The 18486-nt window shown below is 54.4% G+C and overlaps 1 protein-coding gene across 2 annotated transcripts in view; it reads left to right on the top strand.

Annotated features, from left to right (window-relative positions):
• Nucleotides 1–18425, top strand: part of RRBP1 (ribosome binding protein 1) — a 20063-nt gene extending 1638 nt beyond the window's left edge. Inside the window, exons 2-23 of one of the 2 annotated variants that reach the window (XM_057379323.1) lie at nt 4019–4720; nt 6517–6665; nt 6808–6930; nt 7623–7775; nt 7924–8042; nt 8766–8919; nt 10669–10807; nt 11072–11259; nt 11423–11460; nt 12249–12339; nt 12669–12761; nt 13090–13182; nt 13279–13359; nt 13449–13538; nt 13928–14020; nt 14905–14976; nt 15125–15220; nt 15649–15732; nt 16429–16512; nt 16967–17065; nt 17490–17633; nt 17871–18425. In XM_057379323.1, the coding sequence (XP_057235306.1) occupies nt 4039–4720; nt 6517–6665; nt 6808–6930; nt 7623–7775; nt 7924–8042; nt 8766–8919; nt 10669–10807; nt 11072–11259; nt 11423–11460; nt 12249–12339; nt 12669–12761; nt 13090–13182; nt 13279–13359; nt 13449–13538; nt 13928–14020; nt 14905–14976; nt 15125–15220; nt 15649–15732; nt 16429–16512; nt 16967–17065; nt 17490–17633; nt 17871–17909 (2904 nt within the window). In that variant the 5' untranslated portion in view covers nt 4019–4038 and the 3' untranslated portion in view covers nt 17910–18425. The remainder of the gene's footprint in view (nt 1–4018; nt 4721–6516; nt 6666–6807; nt 6931–7622; nt 7776–7923; nt 8043–8765; nt 8920–10668; nt 10808–11071; nt 11260–11422; nt 11461–12248; nt 12340–12668; nt 12762–13089; nt 13183–13278; nt 13360–13448; nt 13539–13927; nt 14021–14904; nt 14977–15124; nt 15221–15648; nt 15733–16428; nt 16513–16966; nt 17066–17489; nt 17634–17870) is intronic. The other variant, XM_057379324.1, reaches the window with a different exon arrangement.
• The last annotated feature ends 61 nt before the right edge of the window (nt 18426–18486 follow it).

Here is an 18486-nt window from a genome sequence, read left to right as displayed (position 1 = left end):
CTGTTCACAGGATCAGGCCTCCCAGTTCCCTGGTCCTTGCTCTTTCCCTCCTCTTTTTAAACTGCTGGGATTTTTAGAGGAAAGGATGCTGCAGGTGCCTTACAGGCAGGMGCTGCTGTGAGTTTTGTCACCTCTKCTRCATCGCTCTGAGATGCCACCTYGACACCATGGGAAGGTGGGAGCCTTGGAATGCAGGGAGACAGTGTCCTGTTTGCAGACAGCATATTTTCCCTTTTGCAGCACCTGTTGACAGCAGGAGGAGATAACATTTTCCTTTGGATGTGGAAGRAAATAAGGTTTCTTCTGCTCACCTGTTGCATGGCCTGGGTGATTTAAACCTGTTGCTGCATCTGAAAGATACTGAATTCCCATGGATTTAGGGTCACATAGGGGAGGCTGAACAGGTGGCAAGGCTCCATCCTGGTTTTGGCACAGCTGTCGGTGACAAATGTGACCATGAGACACTGAGCATGGCCCCGGTGCTGTCRTGTCACATGTCTGTGGGCTGGTTCATCCTGGAAATGGTTTGGTGCTGAAAAACCAGCGAGGCCGAGTGCTTTTCTGGCTCYGCTTCCCCAGGGCRAGCTGGACTTTTGCTCAGGTCAAAYGGAGGTGGCTGYRTGTGCAGGGAGGTGRKGGAGGTCAGGTCTCTGGGGCTGCTRTCTGGGATGTTGGGAAGCCTAATGGATAACAGGGAAAAGCCACAGGAATGGAAGAGTCAGAGCACAGCAGTGCTGCCAGCTCCTTCACATGGGAAGTGAGTGAAATACCAATTATTATAAATATATTATATTTATATATTATTAAAGCAGTGAAATACCATCTTATTCYTGTCGTGGTGGTGAAAAGCTTTACCTGGACAAGCTATTTTGAAGATATTTGATGATTTCCGCTATTTTGGCTGGGAGAGGAGCAGAGGATGATTCTGCTCCAGAAACTTCATGGAAGTAAACGTGCCTGGCATTGGATGTGAACCGATTTTTTGAGCACGGACTCTGATAACTGCTGGTGTCCACTCTTGGGCAGATGGAAAAATGCAAATTGGAGGACCATGAGCTGCAGAAAGGAGGATGCTGAAGTCCTGGAGCCTCTTCAGAGCTTGGCTGTCCAGCTGGATGTGTGAGCCTCCCCTTGCTGTGTCCTGGCTAAGGCTTTGTGCAGGTGGGAACATGGAGGGTTTTCCTGCCAAAGGAAAGGGAGATGGTGTCTGCCTGTGCAAATCCACGAGCAAACTTCCATCCCTTGGAAGGGCAAAGGTGGCAATRTCAGGGAATGTCAACGCAGAGCTTCTCTCCTGAGTGGATAAATGCTTCTGGCATCTCTGCACCAGGAAGTTCCCGTAGGAAGACTTTTCCTCATCCCCTGAATGCCAAGGCTGGCCTGGCTTGGTTGAAGCATGCACTGCTGCAGAGATGGGCTCTTCCCTGAGCGAGCTGTCGGGCTGGGYGTGCCAAGTGCCGACCGCAGGAGGAGCCCTACAGGTCCAACTCGCTCCTCGGAGTCGGTGCTGGGCTGCGGGGCACCAGCGTTGGGGCAGGACCAGAGTTTGCCATGGGAGCGATTCCTGCCTGCTTGGCATCTCTCACTCCTTCCCGTGGATTTTCTCCTGTTCTTGGGCTTCCCTGGTCGAGCTTGGATGGCCCCTCTGAACATCTCAGCTGCGTTCTGGCTGTTTTGCAGGTCCCACAGCTCCTCATTGCTCTGTTTTTTCCCTGTGTTGCTTTTGGTTTGGAGGGGGTTGCTGAGGTGCTTTTGTCTCGCTAGCAAGGATTTCAGTGCTCATTTACATCCTTATCTCACCTTGGCTATAAAGCCCGGGGAGGAGGCAAGGTACAGGCAGCTTTTACTGCAGCCCGTGGGGCTGGGTGAGGTTCTGTGAGGGGGAGAGGGCATGGGGCACTCTCAGGGCTTTGGGAACASTTCTGTAGGGTCAGATGCGGGGCAGGCACTGGTGCTGCTGTCTCACCCAACTCACCACTCTGTCTTCTCATCCACCCTCTGTAGTGAAGGTTAGGATTTTTTCCCCTATTTCCACCCACTGTGGGCTCCATCAGACTGCTTTTGAGGGTGGCTGGGGAGGTTGGAGTGCATTTGTCAGCGCTTGGGGGTGCCCTTGCCCCAAGCTGGAGCAGCAGATTTTTATCTGGATAGGAAACTGTGGTGCTGTGAGGTCAAGGAGGGTTCATTTTTGCCCATATTTTGGTGTTGTGGGGTGAAGAATGCAGATCACCTCGTTCTGCCCCTAAAACAGCTGCTGGGCACTTTGGTGTCGCCCTAAACAAGATCGTGGGTGTGTGTTCTCCAGGCCTGCTTTTTATTTAATTTGTTTTGTTTATTTWAAATTTTATTTTATTTATTTGTCTCTCCTGTTGGGAAGAAGAAATCCCTTCTCACCCTGTGGGKTAGGAATGATCTGTCTGTTCTGCTTGGGACCATCCCAAAGCGATGCCCCCTAGCCAGGAGACCATGCCTTGGTGCCAGCTGTGCTGGGATGGAGTGGGCTGAAGTCACTAAAATGCAAAATGGCCAGGGCAGGTGTGAAAGAGTGATGCCTGGAGTATCAGCCCAGATCTCCAGCAGCGCCCTGGGGTAGAAAATTGGCCCTGACAGGGGAGACTGCTTCCAGCTGGCATGGGCAGCCCTCCTGCCTGCCAGCTTCTCTCTCTGCTGCTTTACCTGGGCTGTTTGGAGAGCTGGGCTGCTGCTGCTTAGAACATCCTTCCCCAGGCAAATCTCCAGTGGGAGATTTGCAGCTCCTCCCAGCTCTGCTCCCCCTGCTTGGGTGCTGGAGATGAGTTTTCACTGCACTGTCCCCACCTTGAGCAGCCTTGAGCTGCAGATTCGAGTTTGCTGCTCCAGTTCTTAGGGAGGAAAAGCCTCCGAGGTGTCTCCCTGCAGCTGAGGTTTGAAAAGATGCTGATCTCCTTAGTTTTATTCTTATTTTTGCCTCCTCCCCTTCCAGCCTCTCCCTCCCTCCTCAACCCACAACCCCTTAAAGAGGAAACTTGATAATATCAGCAAGGTGAGCGTGGGGACAAGAACTTCTGGTGTCTGGGGACCTTCTGCATTTTGCTCATTGTGTTTGGGTTCACAATGATGAGGAACCACAGCCATGGCAGCTCCAGGAAAGTGTGCCTTCCCAGAGGAACTGCCTGACACCAGCACCTGGGGGGTCATGGGCCACCTCAGAGCAGGGTGATTTAAACCAGGGGTGGTGGATAAAGATGGGTCTGAAAGATACTGGATTTGGGGTGACAGAGGGGAGGACAGGCTGAACAAATGGCAGGGTTCCAGCCTGGTTTTTGGCAYGGCTGTTGRTGACAAATGTGACCATGAGACACTGAGCATGGSCCTGGTGCTGTCATGTCACAYGTGGAAGCGATGCCMTGGTGGATGAAACACATGAATGGGACAGGAGGTGGCTGGAAAGCAGGACAGGGTTCAGTTTGCCATGAAGAGGAGAGGATTAGCAGCATMTTTCTGCAGGTGTGGCTGTGCCCAGAGCTCATATTGGCAGTGTGGCCTCAGCAGCAGTGCCACAGTGTGCCGGTGGCAAAGGGAGGAGGGGAGATATTTTACTCCAAAGTTGACACCTCTGTGGGTATCTGGGTGTGGTGAAAAAGCCAGGGGGAAGCCCAAATTTTAACGAAGCTTTGCCCAGGTGTCTGAAAGTGGGCTCCCTTCCTGCTGCAGGTATGGCCTGGGGTCATGCAAAACCACCCCACTGGACATGGAGTGAGGCAGGTGGCTGTCTGTGATCACATCTGGTTTTAATTCCCTTTCTTCAGTTCTCCTGGTAAGGAAATTTAGTCCCGGGTCTGATGGGACTCAAATGGACCAGAGGAGCACAAACTTGGGGGGTGCAGGCAGCTCTACCTGTGGGAATCTGCAGCGTTTCTCTTCTCAGTGCAGGGTGCTGTTTGGAGGCACAGATGTCCGTGTGAAACCCCTGCTCAGACAGACCCTTGCTTTGCTTTGCTCCCCTCCTGCCCCTAACTGTTGTCCTGGTGTCTTGCAGGCACAGAAGAGTGAGRCAGGATGGATGTGTACGACCCTCAGACGTTGGGTGTCATGGTCTTTGGAGGCTTCATGGTGATCTCGGCCATCGGGATCTTCCTGGTGTCCACCTTCTCCATGAAGGAAACCTCTTACGAGGAGGCCTTGGCCAAGCAGCGCAAGGAGCTCGAGAAGACCCAGCAGCAGAAATTGGAGAAGAAGAAGAAAGAGAAACCCCTTGAGAAAAAAGGGAAAGCGAAGAAAAAGGAAGAGAAACCCAACGGAAAGATCCCGGAGCAGCAGCTCGCTCAGGATGTGACAGACCCTCCCAAGGAGGTGGCTCCTGAGCCTGCCGTGGTGCCCGAGCCTGTGACAGTCGAGACCCCAATCGCAGCGGTGGCAGTTGTCCCYCAGGAGAAGGAGAAACCTGTTCCATCACCGAAGGAGAAGAGGAAGAAGGAGAAGAAGGTGGCAAAGGTTGAGCCAGCTCCTAGCCCGGCGTTGGCTGCGGCTCCTGTCAGTGTCCCCAAAAGCTCTCCCGTGCGGGAGGTGACCCCAAAGGAGGTGCCCGTGGTGGCAGTGCCGCCGGTGGGCACTCAGCAGAGCGCTCCCGTCATCGGCTCTGTCACCATCAAGAAAACCGAGGCTCTCCCAGCACACGAGGATCAGAAGCACGACACACCTGCCAAGAAAAAAGCTGCATCCAAGAAGAAGAGTGAGCCAGGTAAGGCCAAATTCCTCTGCCTTATCCCCAGGGGAGTTGGGGACTTCCAGGTTCCTCTGGGATTCCCTGTGGGGTTGTGGGATCTGCACGTGGGAATGAATGAGAGGTGCACGTCCCCATCCTGTTTCACCCATAAGAACCCTGACTGTTGAAAGCACAAAGGAGCTCTCCCACCTTCTCTGTGCAGGTCACTGCTGGTTTTTCCTCCCCCTTTGGTGGAGCTGAAGGAGGATTCTTCAGGGAGAGAGGATTGATGGGGTTTTATACTGCAGGGGATTGATTGTAATCAGAGGGGAATGACTTTAGATCTGTCACAGAGAAGGGAAAACTTGCCCATCATCCATCATGCCTCACTTGGTTGACTCAGAGATGGATGAGATCTGGTGGTACTGAGCTCTGCAGAGTATAAAAAAGGTGCAGGGAGGAGAAAACCAGCTCTTTAGCTGGATTCTTTCCTCTCATTGTACCAGTGGGAGCACTTTGGGATTTATTTTTGGTTAAGTGATAATTACAGGCACTAAAAATGTGAGTGCTTTCAGACCTGTGGAGGGATTCCCCTGTGGACACGTGGTAGAAATCTCTCAGGTGTTCTCAGAGACGTCATGTGATATGCACAGGTTTCATTTCTTGCTTTCTTTACCAAAAAAAAACCCCACCCCAACCCACCAAAGTAACAGACATCCCTTGTTGCTGCCCTTCTGCAGCACATCCAAACCTGCTGTGCAGCCGGGCAGTTTGCACACCCACGTTTTGGAGGAGGACATCTGCAGCTGTGGGGTTTCAAAGCTGGTTGAGCCCCTTGGCTGTGCTCTTCTGAGGGAAGGGTTTTCCTAAAGTTCATCTCCACATGGTGGTGGGGTTTGAAATGGTTGGAGAAGCTGCTCCTGCAGGGGTGGTGTTGGGGAAACTAGAGGTGACTGGTTTGTTATGTGCACCCATGTGAAAAACACGGCCCTAAATCCGAACTCTGACAGCTGAGGGAATGTGGCTGGGAGGTGAACTTTTAGCATTGGTTAAACTGGGAGGTTTTTGGCTGCTCCAAACTTTGCCACACCTGGACTTGGTGTCACTCTGGTGTCCCTGTGCCACATGTGGGCTCGCTGTCAGTGTGTTCACACCTTGGCTCGGTGTCACACTGGTGTCCCTGTGCACCAGCCTAGGCTCAGTGTCAGCASTAAGCTGATTTATTCCCAATTCAAATAGATGAGAAACAGAGACAAAATTAAAACAACACCTTCCCCCCCTGCCCTTATTGCCAGGCTCACTCATTCCCTCCCTGCTCCTCTGTGTCCCCTCCCTGAGAGGTGCAGGAGGATGGGGACTGTGGTCAGGTTATTACACCCACTCTCTGCAGCTCTTTGTTCCTCACACCTTTCCCCTGCTCCAGCATGGGGCTTTCCATGGGCTGCAATCCTCCAGGCGAAGCCTATTCCAGCATGGGCTCCTCTCTAGAAGCTGCTCATTACTCCAGGGGAGAATCTGCTCCAGCACTTCTTTCTCCTTCTCCTTTGAGTCATACTGCTTGGGCATCCAAAGCTTTGTATTCAAGAGACCCTGGTGTTCATGACTTCAGGGGCTCTGCTGCTGCTCCAGACTGCTTTTCTTCCTGTGATTTTCTGGGAGAATGAGCCTACTGGGCTGTAGATACGAAATGGGAATCCCTAAACCCATCACCCTCTCGCCATGGTGACCATGTGCACAACAGTTCACGGTCCCTGTGGAAAAGGGGGTGGGTGATGGTTTGAGATGGCCTGCTGTTGTCCCCAGCAGTTCCAAGCCCTCCTGTTCCTCCCCAGCACCTCCAGACTCAGACGGGGCGCTGTACCTGCCCTACAAGGCGCTGGTGTCCACGGTCAGCAGCATGGTGTTCAGCGAGGGCGAGGCGCAGCAGCTCATCGAGATCCTGACAGAGAAAGCAGGGATCATCCAGGACACCTGGCACACGGTAGGGCTCTGCCAGGGCTCTCACCTCAGGGGGTGCAGCGGCAGGGAAGGTGCCCCGTTTTTGGGCARGATGTGGTGCTGTGGGGTGGAGGGGATGGCTCTGGAGGTGCTGATCCCTGCTGATGCACCCCCTGTGCTGACAGGCCACGCAGAAGGGTGACCCCGTTGCTGTCYTGAAACGCCAGCTGGAGGAGAAGGAGAAGCAGCTCAGTGCTGAGCAGGAGGATGCAGCTGCTGCCAAGAACAAACTGCGGGAGCTGAGCAAGGTGAGCCTGGCGTGGCCCTGGTGGCGTCCCTGTGTGCTCCCCACATCTCAGCCCCCATGCAGGTGAAGCTCAGGGGCTCTTTGAGCCATTTGGGCACTTCACCTGTTGGCTGTTTTCATCCCAAAAAGGGGAGGGGATCCCCTCTGCCCTCCTGTGCTGGGCCCACAGAGCCATGGGAAAAGCAGGGGAAGCCCTTTGTGCTCAGGGAGAAAAGCAAACCCTTCCTCCTTCCTGCCCACATCCCCTGAGCTGAGAAGGTGCTTTTATGAGGAGCCTGATCCTATTTACAGCACCCTTCCCTGACCCAGCCCCCTGCCTCCACCRCTTTTTGGGTGTTGAAGGCAGAGCAGATCTCGGCTGCGCTGACCTTGTGGCTGCTGAGCCCATCTGCTTCGTTTTTCCGCTTTGCCCCAAACTTGTGTGATGTTATTTATCCCGGGGGAGGGAAATAAAATTCCAGGCTGTCTTACTCCTTTCTCTTAGCTGGCCCAACATGGAACAACAGTGGCATCCAGTGGCCACAGAGCCCAAAACAAAATGCAGGAGGAAATGTAAGTGCCGAATGTACCTGGGCATGGGGGCAGCAAGGAAAAGGGCTAAACTTCGTATTCTGCTGAGCTAGGGGGCCACATCCTCTTCAAATGGGGAAGCCCAGGCTCTGAGGGCTAACTGGGGGTCTCCTCTCCTGGAAGGAGCTGGCAGCTGAGCGGACCAAGGCGGTGGCCGTGGAGGGCAAGCTGAAGGAGCAGCTGCTGGCCCGCGAGCGGGAGATCGTGGCCGTGCAGGCGCGCATGCAGGCCAGCTACCAGGACCAYGTCAGCGAGACCCAGCAGCTCCAGGGCAAGGTGAGCCCCAGCTCTGCTCTCCTCCTGTGCCAGGAGGCTGCTGGTGGCACCTGGGTGACATTCTGGAGGGGGCTGAGCTCATCTGGTGGGCTCAGCAGGGGAAGAGAAGGGGCTGCTGGTGGCACTGACCCCCGTTGGGCTCCCCCAGATCCGCAGCCTGCAGGAGCAGCTGGAGAACGGCCCCAACACGCAGCTGGCTCGCCTGCAGCAGGAGAACTCCATCCTGAGGGACGCCCTCAACCAGGCCACCAGCCAGATGGAGAGCAAGTAAGGCTGGGTGAGGGGCAAACCCTGGCTTGGCCACCCCCTTCTCTCTTTTTGCACAGACACCTCAGCTAGCTGGAGGWAGAGGAGGGAATGAGGGAGGGAGAGCATGCCAAATGGCTTTGGGGAGGCCACCAGGGAAACAAGGATGTTCTTCCCARGGGAAAGAGCAGGAAATCCCTCTGTCCTTTGGGGGCACCCACACTGATGCCAGARCCAACAGGCAGTGGAGCCTGGAGAGATTCTTGTCAAACTCGAGAAGAAGTGCAGCTGGCTGTTTGATGGRAGTGATGCTGCAGGGAACAGAGAGCAGAGTCCAGCTCAGCGTGTGCAGAGCAAATAGGAGCTGGGGGGAAGAATTTCACACTCCTTTTTATAGACAGTCTGAAATGAGTGGTGATTAACAGTGCTCAAGTAATTGCAGAGTGGACTCCAGCTGCAGTGCTTCCTCTTGTGTCTGGGAGCACAGATCCATGTGTCCTCTACTTCATGAGAAAGGAATGTCTCCTGTGACTGAAACAGGACTTTTCCAAAGTGATTTGTTGGCTCTTTCCACCCCCTTTCCCTGAAGRACCAGGAGTGTCCTAGAAACAGGCAAACAAAGTTCACCATCTGAGGTGTTTCAAGCCCCGTGTCTGGCCCGCAGGAGGGTTTATTCCCCCATGGCAGCACCAGTGAGGCTTTGCTGGCCCGTGGGCTGAAATAACCCTGCTTGTGTCACTGCAGGCAGAACGCTGAGCTGGCCAAGCTGAGGCAGGAGTGCAGCAAACTGGTGAAAGARCTGTCTGAGAAGTCAGAGGTGCTGCAGCAGGAGGAGCAGCAGAGGAAGAGCTGGGAGCTCAAAGCGGTGGCGGCGGAGAAGCGAATTGAGCAGCTGCAGGTGGGGCTGGGATGGGATCCCTGGCAGGGATGGGTGGCTCAGTGGCCATGGGAAGAGCTGGGATGGGATCCCTGGCAGGGATGGGTGGCTCAGTGGCCATGGCAAGGGCTGGGATGGGATCCCTGGCCGGGATGGGTGGCTCAGTGGCCATGGGAAGAGCTGGGATGGGATCCCTGGCAGGGATGGGTGGCTCAGTGGCCATGGGAAGAGCTGGGATGGATGGCCATGGCTGGGAAGGAAGCTGCCTGGCAGGGTTCCTGATTGCTCTGTCCCCATTATCTTTTCACATTCCGTGTGCCCCTCGTGCAGTGTCACCAGCAGGGCCCAGGGAGTGGGATGGCCTGGCTGRAGCCATTCTCCTGCAGATTCTCTCTCAAACTCAGATGGTTTGAAGCCTGCTGCTCTCTCTCCCCAGTGCAGGAGATGGAGCCTTGTGTCTTTTTTGGTTACCAGCAGGGCATGGCCAGGTTTGGGACTTTTTGGGATGTTGACACCTGCCAGGCAGAGCCTGTGAGCACCGAGGTGTTGCTGGCAGCAGGCTGTGCTCACAGGGAATGGCATCTTCTGGGGATGTTGACAGTGGATCCTGCTGGGGTGTTGCTGAGCTGTGTGCTGGGATTAATGCTCCCAGCTGGGAGACAGGGTGAGGGATGTCCCTCAGGAATGTGCTGTGCTCTCTGAACTGCTCTGGCCTCTTCAAGAAGGGGCTCTGGTGGAGGAGACCTTTATCTGCACATGCCAAAATGGTTTTGTAGAGGAGCTGCTGCTAGAGCAGGGGGCCTTCCATATCCTCACTCCTAATTTTTAGTGTGCCTGAGGATGTGGATCTCCTTCTGGTGGGCTGCACTTGGCTCCTGTTGCTTTTGCAGGTGGGACGGGGRGTGATGTGAGCACACAGCTGATGTGAGGGCAGGAGCTGCCTTCCTGGCTCAAAGCAGGAGCTCCTGGACACGCTTTTGGGAAAGCTCCAGGGCTGTCAGCTTGCTGCACGCCTTAATTGCTAATTAAATAAATCACATGAGCTGGAAGACTCTGAAGTCAGGGATGTGTTCAAGGTTCCACAGTAACATCTGGAGCTCTGAGCCGAGGATATGGACTCAAACCCTCAAAAACCAGAGCAGCTCTGCTTTCCTGGTGCTGCTGGAAGCAACCCTTGGACACAGACAGGCCTGCTGGTTTCCCTTTTCCTGTCCCCTCCATGCAAGGCAATTTTTCTCCCTCTGCAAGGCTGCCACTTTTACCTATAAAGCTGCAATTCAACCTCTTCCTCTTCTGCCTTCCCCCTCAAAACACTTGCCCTGTCCTGGCCTCTTCCTTGCTGCTTCCTAAGTTGGAAAAAAATGTATTCCCTGGCCCAAATTGTACAGAAAATTCCTCCACGTGTGGAAACGTGGTTGGGTGTCTCTGTTCTGCAAAGCCCTGTGCCAGCACCTCTCCCTGCTGGGCTGGGGTGATTTGAAGCAGGGCTCTGAGAGGTTTTTCAGAGCTCTCCAGAGGGGAGGTTGGCTGTGGAATTGGCCCAGAACCGRGACATTTGGGTATTGTCTCCTTCCCAACTTGAGGGCTGGCACGTGATCAAATGCGAGTGCGAGGCAGGATGCTTCGTGCACAGGGGGAGCTTGGGGGCAGGGTGGCTTTAATCCCCCAAAACACAGCTGAGAAATAGGATTATGTGCCGCATGAAGCTTTGCTTCCCATTGCCTGGGGTGTCTGCCACGCTCCAGGGAGCCTTCTCTTCCTGCCCTGCAGGCTTACCAGCGGGAGGCTGAGCTGGTGCTGCAGAAGAGGCTGGACGAGGTCAACGACGAGCTCCGCAAAACCCAGAGCAGCTACAAGAGCCTGCTGGCAGAGGCAGAAAAGAGCAAAGGGCAGCAGCAGAGCATCGCTGGTGAGGGGCTGGGACCAGCCTGGGGAGGGCTGACTGGAGGCTCTGAGAGCCTGGAGGAGCCAGCTGGGGCAGGACAGGTAGATCCAGGGATGGGTTAGGCTATTGATATTGGTGTCCCAGGATGTTACTCCTGTGCTGTTCTGCATCCCTGCCTGCCCTTTCAAAGCATCCATGGCCAAAATCCTGCTGGGACAGAGCAGGGTGAGGAGTCTCCAGGTTTGTTTGCACTTGCCCTACAGTGTTTGTCACCCTTCCCTCTGGCAGAGCTGCAGGCCAAGCTGCTGARCTCCGAGGCAGAGGTGAAAAGCAAGCTGCTGGAGCTGGACAGTGTGAAAGGCAGCCTGCAGGATGCCAGCTCGGAGAACACAAAGCTGCTGGAGAGGATCAAGTCCATCGAAGCTCTGCTGGAGGCGGGCCAGATGAGGGAGGCAGAAAAAGACAGAGACTTGCAGGTTGTGTGCTCGTTTAACCGGGGTGGGAGGAGGGGAGGGGGTGACACTGCTCACACAKTCCCTGAGCTGTCTTTGCTCTGGGAGCCTGTCTGGGGTGCCACAGGAAGGGCTGATCTGTGTCCCGTGCCTGGGGCAGGTGATCAAAGTGTTTTCTGTCTTCCAGGCAGCCAACGAAGCAGAAATGAAGCAGCTGCAGTCCAGGTGGGTCCAGGTGCATGTCCTGCTGTGGCACCTCCAGATCTCTATCTGTGTGTCACAGGCTTCCTCGAGCACTGCTGTGGGTCTGAGGGCTTCCTGCCTTCCAGGCAGCCTGGGGGACTGTCCAGCTGGGAAGTGCAGGTCAATCCTGGCCAGCAGAGCTGTTTGAGATGTTCATTGGCTCTGGTGTAACAGCCAGCCTGTTCTGAAGCAGCACGGAATTGCTGGCACACAGAGTCTGAGCAGCCCTGCAGAGCAGGAGGTTCTGGTGCTGGTGTGGGATGTCTCTGCTCAGGGCTGGGCCAACCAGAGCAAATTTTTTAAGAAATGTTTCCAGGTGTTGCCAAGGATGGAGATTAACTTGTTCCCTCATTCCCCAGCACAGAAAGCCCTGATTTAGGGTTACTCGGGACAGTGGGATGATGCTCCCAAAATGCAGACCTGTGGGCTCTCCCAGCCTCCTYAGCCTTGGGTAGGAGCAGTTCCAGTGGTGCAAGCTGCAATTCCTGCCCTTTGCATCCTATTTTTGTTGTGTGTGTGTGCAGCCAGCCAGTTCCTTGAGTGCTTTTTGCAGGTTAGGGGGTAGAAAAGCAGGTGAGGGAGTAGAAAAGCAGCTCCCAGCCCAGAATTGGCAGAATTGCCCAGAATTGTGACTGTGGCATTCAGTGCTGCTCCCTGTTCCTCCTGCTGTGTGCAGATGCCAGAGGAGAGCAGGATGGGAAGGGCTGTGCTCTCTGTCTTGGGAGATGCTGCTCTTGAGGAGGGCTCACTCCTGCATCCTGCCCTTGCAGGCTCCAGGAGAAGACAAACCAGCTCTCAGCCCTGGAGAGGGAAGCCACGCAGCTGCGAGAGGCCGTGGAGCAGCAGAAGGTGAAAAACAACGTACGTGAGCGAAACACAGCCCGTCCTGATGGCTCCAGGGAGTGGCCAGGGGCTCTTCCAGCCCCACAGAGCCCTGGAGGCATTGCCTCATCTGGCAGAGAGCAGGAATACCCCTGGCAGGCAGTGCAGCTGAGGGCTGCCTGAGGTGATGTCCATCCCCTGCTCTCGTGGGAGGTTTGGGACCTGCTGAGCCAGAGGGATCCTACCCAGGGCATGGCATGGAAGGCTCCCTGAGCAGAGGCTTTGGAATCCTCTGCAGTGCCAGGGAGCAGTGTGGTGGCYTTTGGCACAGCACGTGGCTTATGGCCCTGTCTGTGTGGCCTCCACAGGACCTTCGGGAGAAGAAYTGGAAGGCGATGGAAGCACTGACCACGGTGGAGAAGGCGTGCGAGGAAAAGCTGCTGGCTGCTACAAAGGAAAAGGTGAGCCTGGTCTTCTCCTGGACTTAGAAGGGAAATGTTCAGCTTCCCCCAGCCACCAGCAGTGCTTGCCCTGGGCTGCCTGCCTCCTTAGGAGCAGCACTGGCCCAAATCTTCTCCAAAATTTGCCTTGAGGGCAGTGCATCCCTGGTAGTGGTCAGAGTTTGTGGAAGGTGGTTGAACTGGAAGTGATGTTTTCATGTTTTCCAGCATGTTTTCTGTGCTGGCTGGTTCCCCCAGCCCTGTAGGCCCATAAAAGCAGGACCAGTGTGGTCACCCTGGCCAGCAGGTGCCCAGGACCCCACCCCACTGCAGTTTGTCCCTCTTTCAGGAAGAGCTGGCCCAGCAGCTGGACGCGCTCCGGGTGCGAACCAAGCAGACGCTGCTCTCCGCCCTGCCCAGCGTCACCGTGTCCTCACAGCAGGTGGGACAGGCTTCCTCAGCCCCCCCAGAGCCTCCTCCACATGGCAAGGACAGATCTGAGCATCCTCCTTCCTCATTCTCCTGTTCCCAAACTCAGGATTACGACACGTGGCTGCAGGAGTTCAAGGAGAAGGCCGTGGGTGTGCTAAAGCAGCAGCTGATCACAACAGAGCTGCCAGTAAGYGAGGGCTGGGAAGTGGAGGGTGAGGGAGTGCTGGAGGGTCACATGTTCCTTCTCCTCATCTCTCCCCTTCCCTCTCTTTTCAGGATTCAGCTCAGAAATTRAAAGAGGCAGAGGAAGCGCAAAGCACTTTACAAGCAGAATGTGAGCAGTACAGAACGATCCTCGCAGAGACAGTGAGTCCCTGCCACCTTCCCACTGGAAATCCCTCTGGAGAGGTCTCCTGTTAGCTCAGGGTGGGCATCCCTTGGTGTGCTGGGGGGCTGCCATGAGGCAGAGTGTTTGTCAGTGAGAGGAACAGGATAAACGTGACTTTCTGGAGCTCTGGGTCAGCCTGATCGTGTTGGGAACCTTCCTGGTGCTGGTGACATGAGACACAACAAGGGCTCTGAGGGTTGGGATGGTTCAGCCAGAATAGGAATTAGGARCCCACCTGAGGCACCTCATTCTGCTGTTTGGCCCAAATCCTTGGAGAGGCTTTGGGTGTGCCAAGGCTTCCAGCTCTGCCCTGCTCAGCCCACTGGGGCTGCAGGAGCTCTGGGCTCAGYTGAGGCTCTGCCCGCAGGAAGGGATGCTGCGAAACCTGCAGAAGAGCGTGGAGGAGGAGGAGCAGGTGTGGAAGGCAAAGCTCACGGCCTCCGAGGAGGAGCTCCAGAAGGTCAGTGTTGGTGGCACTGCTGGGTTTGGAGCTGGACCTCAGGAGACTTCCAGGAGACTTCCAGAAGGGGATCTGTTGGCTGTAAATTGGTTGGATGACCCTGAGTGTTCATGCCAGACACAGGGGCTTCCTTTTCTCCCCAAATCTACCCCTCCTGTCACCAAACCAGCTGACAAAAAGCTCACCTCACATAGAACCTTCCCTCTCGAGGGCAGAACTGAGATTGAGCTGTTTCCCATGGTCTGGCTGCTCCYCACAGGGATTTTGGAATGAACTGGCACTGCAGGGAGGAGGGGGAAGCTGTTGTAGCAGAGATGCTGCATTCCTCAGCCCCCTGCTGGCACCGAGGGCTGGTGTAGGATTGCACAGGGTGACGTGGCTGCTGCTGCTGTGCGTGACCGGGAGAACGTCTGGGGTTAGGGCAGCTCTCAGAGCAACCCTGCCTCTCGGTGGAGAGGAGGAGAATTCCTCCTTCCCCAAAAACCASCATCTGTGGAGTTCTCTTCAAAAGCCAGCCGGGGTTTAAGTGCTTTTTCTGGCAGCTTGGCCTCTCTTAATAATGAAGTCTGTGGCACCTCGTTGGAAAGTTGCTGCTTCCAAACTAAAAGGTGCTTTCAGGAGAAAATGTGTGCTGAGTCTGGGGCCAGTATCTCGGGTGTTAAACCTGACTGCAGCCGCCTGAAGCTGCCTTGCTCCACAGTTTGTGGCCTCTGTGTGTTAGATTTGTCCTCCCTGGAGGCAGAGCTCCTCTGTGGAGCTGCCCTTGGCTGGCCAGACCTCCCCCTGGTGGGTACAGGATGGAGTGGGAGAGGTGGGAGTCAAACAGCCCYCGGCTTTTGATGGAGCCAGGGGTGCTCAGCATTCTTTGCTCCTCTCTGCTTCAGTCACAGCTGCAGCTGAAATCCCTGGAAGGCGTGGTGGAGAAGTTGAAAGCAGATGTGCAGAGCACAGATCAGGTGAGGATTTTTGGGGAGCGGGGAGCTCTGTACAGATGTACAGATGCCAGAGAGGGGCATGCTATGCTTGGGGTGGGTGACTTTAACCATGGGATGTGACAGACCTCAGTCAATCAATCCCCTCCTGCTTTCCTCTCCTTTGATGCAGCTGAAGGAATACACSTCTCTTCTGGAAACACAACTGGAAAATCACTTGGAGACAGCCAGCTCCGAGCGCCAGAACTACACAAAAGAAGTTGGAGCTGTAAGTGCCTCCTTCMCCTCCTGCTGACCCCAACTCACCACCCATGAACCTTGTGAGGATTTGAGGAGTGCCTTGGGGGTCTGGGGAGCACCCCTGGGGTCTGCTGCTTTGCAAAGGAGAAAACAGATGGAGATGGTAGCTCCAGTCTGGGTCAGGAGTTTGTGGTCAAGGTGATGGGAGATGTGTATGGAGGTGCTGTGTCCTGCTCATGGGTGGCCTGTGTGGTGACCACTCAGGCCACCCATGTGACACTGACCTGTCTCTGAGCAGGTAACACTGACCTGTCTCTGAGCAGGCAGCTCCACATGTGATGCCACCATGGCCACTTTGAGATGTTGCATCATAAAAAAGCTTCCTTGGGCCAAAAGTTCCAAAACCAAGTGCATAAAAGGACTTTTTTTTTTCTTCTTTCTGTTCCTCCCTGGCAGTTGAGGCAGCTCTTATCAGAGTCCCAGGAGCAGCTGGAGGCAGCAAAGACTGAAACRCAGAAGCAGAGCAAGGAGCTGGCCCTGGTATGGAGGGACCTTGGGTGCTGCCCTGGCAGGTCCTGGCTGTTTGTAGAAGCCAGCAGCCTTCCTGTGGGCTCAGGGAGGGCAGGAGGGCACAGCCATGGCAYGGGGAAGCCTGGTGCTGCTGGGAACCACATTTCCAGAGGTGATGCTTGAGACCCAGGAGGAGATTTTCATTCACCCATCTTTCCTCCCGTGATGGGGGTGGTGAGGGAGGGAGAGCAGCAAGGCCTGCTCCAGCCTGTGTATAGCAGAAAATCCCATCTGTGCCACCATGGGGACCTGTCACCACCCTGGGGCAGGAGGTGGGGTGTCTTTACCATCCTTCCCTCCATCCATCATGCTGCCACAAGCCAGGCTCTTTCTCCTTCAATCCTGCTAACCGTGGAGTTTTCTCCCAGTCCTTGGGGCCCACCAGGCACATCCCCCTCCATGGGGTGCCTCCCATCCCACATCCCAGCTGTGCTGCCTGAGAAACCCAATTTGGCAATGCTAAGCCAAGCCCCAGGTTTGCCATCAGCATCTTCCCAGCTCTTGTGCAGAGGGCGGATGCTGCTGCCTCTTGCCCTTTTTTGRGGGAAGCTTCCATTTTTATTCCTTCTTTCCAGCCCAGCTTTCTCGGTGATTTCCCTGCTAGCTTATGTGTTTAATCTTTTAAAAAAAGTTCTTTCTGGGTGTTTTCCCCTTTTCTCAACCCAGTTGAAAACCCAGCTGGAGCAGAACGAAACGCTGGCGGAGAGGGAGCAGACGCTGCGGCAAAAGCTGGCACGGGAGCTGGAGGAGGTGGGTGCAGGCGAGGAGGATACCAGGGTTTGCAAAGCTTTCCTGGGCTCTTGGCTGCTAATGAAGCCCAAGAATTAATAGAAATAATTAATTTTTATTTTTCCCATCCCTGTCCACACCTCAGACATCCCTGTGAGACAWTCCCTCCCACATCTGAAGAGTTTCTTAAAGCAGCTCTGCTAAAGCYGTGTGGCATCACCGGCCCCCCAAATTCCACCTCCCCCATGTTTTTGCCAGCTTTTTCCTTTAAGGGCTTTAGCTGGGTTTCCTGCTGCTCCTGGCAAGAAATGCCATCTCCCTGSTGCAAGCTGAATCTGCACAAGCTTCATGTGGCTGTGCAACCCAACTCTTGTTCAGGGCACACCCAGCAGGCACTCGGGGATGTCTGGAGCAGGATGTGTGGGAGATGCTGGCACTGCTGCCTTCTGTGCTTACTGAGCGTGTCCCTCTGCAGGCCCAGAGCTTAGCACGCAGCTTGCAAGCCGAGCTGGAGAAGCTGAGACTGGCTGAACATGCAGCAGCTTCAGACAAGGAGGAGACCCAGCATCTCAAGGTGATTTGGCTGTGCCACGATGGCAAATGTCATGTCCAAAGGGTGTGATTGACCATTTCTGAGCAAGGGAGAGGACTAAGGGTGTGATTGACCATTTCTAAGGATGGGGCAGTGAGGCAGGGGATGGTTGAGAGCTCCACCATGGCCAAAGGACAGCAGGGTCACTTCATCTCTGTAGGCTGAGAGAAATGTGGTGCCCTGAGCAAACACTCCCACTGGAAGCCACCCAGAGCATCTGCAGGGAGCCAGAGAGAGCTGGAGCTCGTGGGGGATGCCTGTTGTCCCTGTGTGTCCCCACTGCCTTGAGGTCACTGAAAAAGCTCAATGCACACTCAAGGTGGCCCAAGCTGTTCTGAAGGGGGGAAGGTCACCAGGCACCAAAGGGAGAGGCTCAGGCAGCTGCCTTCTTTTGACTGCCACATAGGAAAGGCTTGAAAAAGAAAAAAAATTAACAAAGGACCTGGGCCAGGCAGCAACCAAACTCCAGGAGCTCCTGAAGGTTACCCAGGACCAACTGGCCAAAGAGAGAGAAATGGTGAAGAAGTTGAAAGAACAGCTTCAAGAAACGGTACTGGTGGTGGCCATGGCTCTCCCCTTGGTGCTGGTGGAGGCAGGGATTAAAGCTGGAGACACAGTCCCCTTGCTGCTAGAAAGCATTTGGGTGGCTTTTGGGAAACCCTGGGACCACACAAGGTGGTGGTCAAGGCTCTCCCTGCCCCATCTGTGAAGTATTTTGGGGCTTGAGCTGCCGTGAGGATAAGGCTAAGAGCAGCTTGAGTAATCCTCTTCTTTCTTCCTTCTCCAGGGAAAAGAGGACAGTTCAAAGGAAGGGACTTCAGTTTGACGAGTCTGCACCCTGGACCTTACAGTTAAACTTACCAAAATGCCTTACACATTCCTAAAAATAAAAATTTATGCTAAATTTACTGTAGATAAAAGATACAAGCCATTAGTGACCCAAAAAAACCTAGTTTTGAAACTTACAAGAAAACATACAAAAAAAAAAAAAATCCCAAAAAACCAACCAGTAAACACTGCAGTTTGTATGAAMATCTTGATGCTGTTTTGTACAACTCTTCGTTTCCTGGGGAGCTGCTGTGGCCACACCGGGCATACGCTGGGGTTTCACCCTCCTGTTCCAACAGAACCCACTGACATGTGAAAAGGGAAGACTGTGTTTGTACATCAACCAGTGCAATTATAATTACATATTTTTCCTTTTTTTTTCCTTTTTTTTTTTTTTTTTGGAGTGAAAGGAGTGTGAAAGTAAGACCCACCATGGAAAGATGCCCTCTTGGATGGGTGGCTCTTGGCACGTGCATTTCTGGGTGTTGATGCAATTAAAATGATGTAATGAGAAGAGCTTGTCTTTGCTTTATTTTTTCTAGGGTTTTGTGGTTTTTTTTTTTTTTTTTTTTTTT

This window comes from Malurus melanocephalus, unplaced genomic scaffold (assembly GCF_030028575.1).
Source record: "Malurus melanocephalus ecotype Western Australia unplaced genomic scaffold, MMel_1.1 scaffold_402, whole genome shotgun sequence".
Classification (NCBI taxonomy): domain Eukaryota; kingdom Metazoa; phylum Chordata; class Aves; order Passeriformes; family Maluridae; genus Malurus; species Malurus melanocephalus.
The sequence above is the reverse complement of the archived record's forward strand: the minus strand, read 5'-3'. Positions and strand labels throughout refer to the sequence as shown.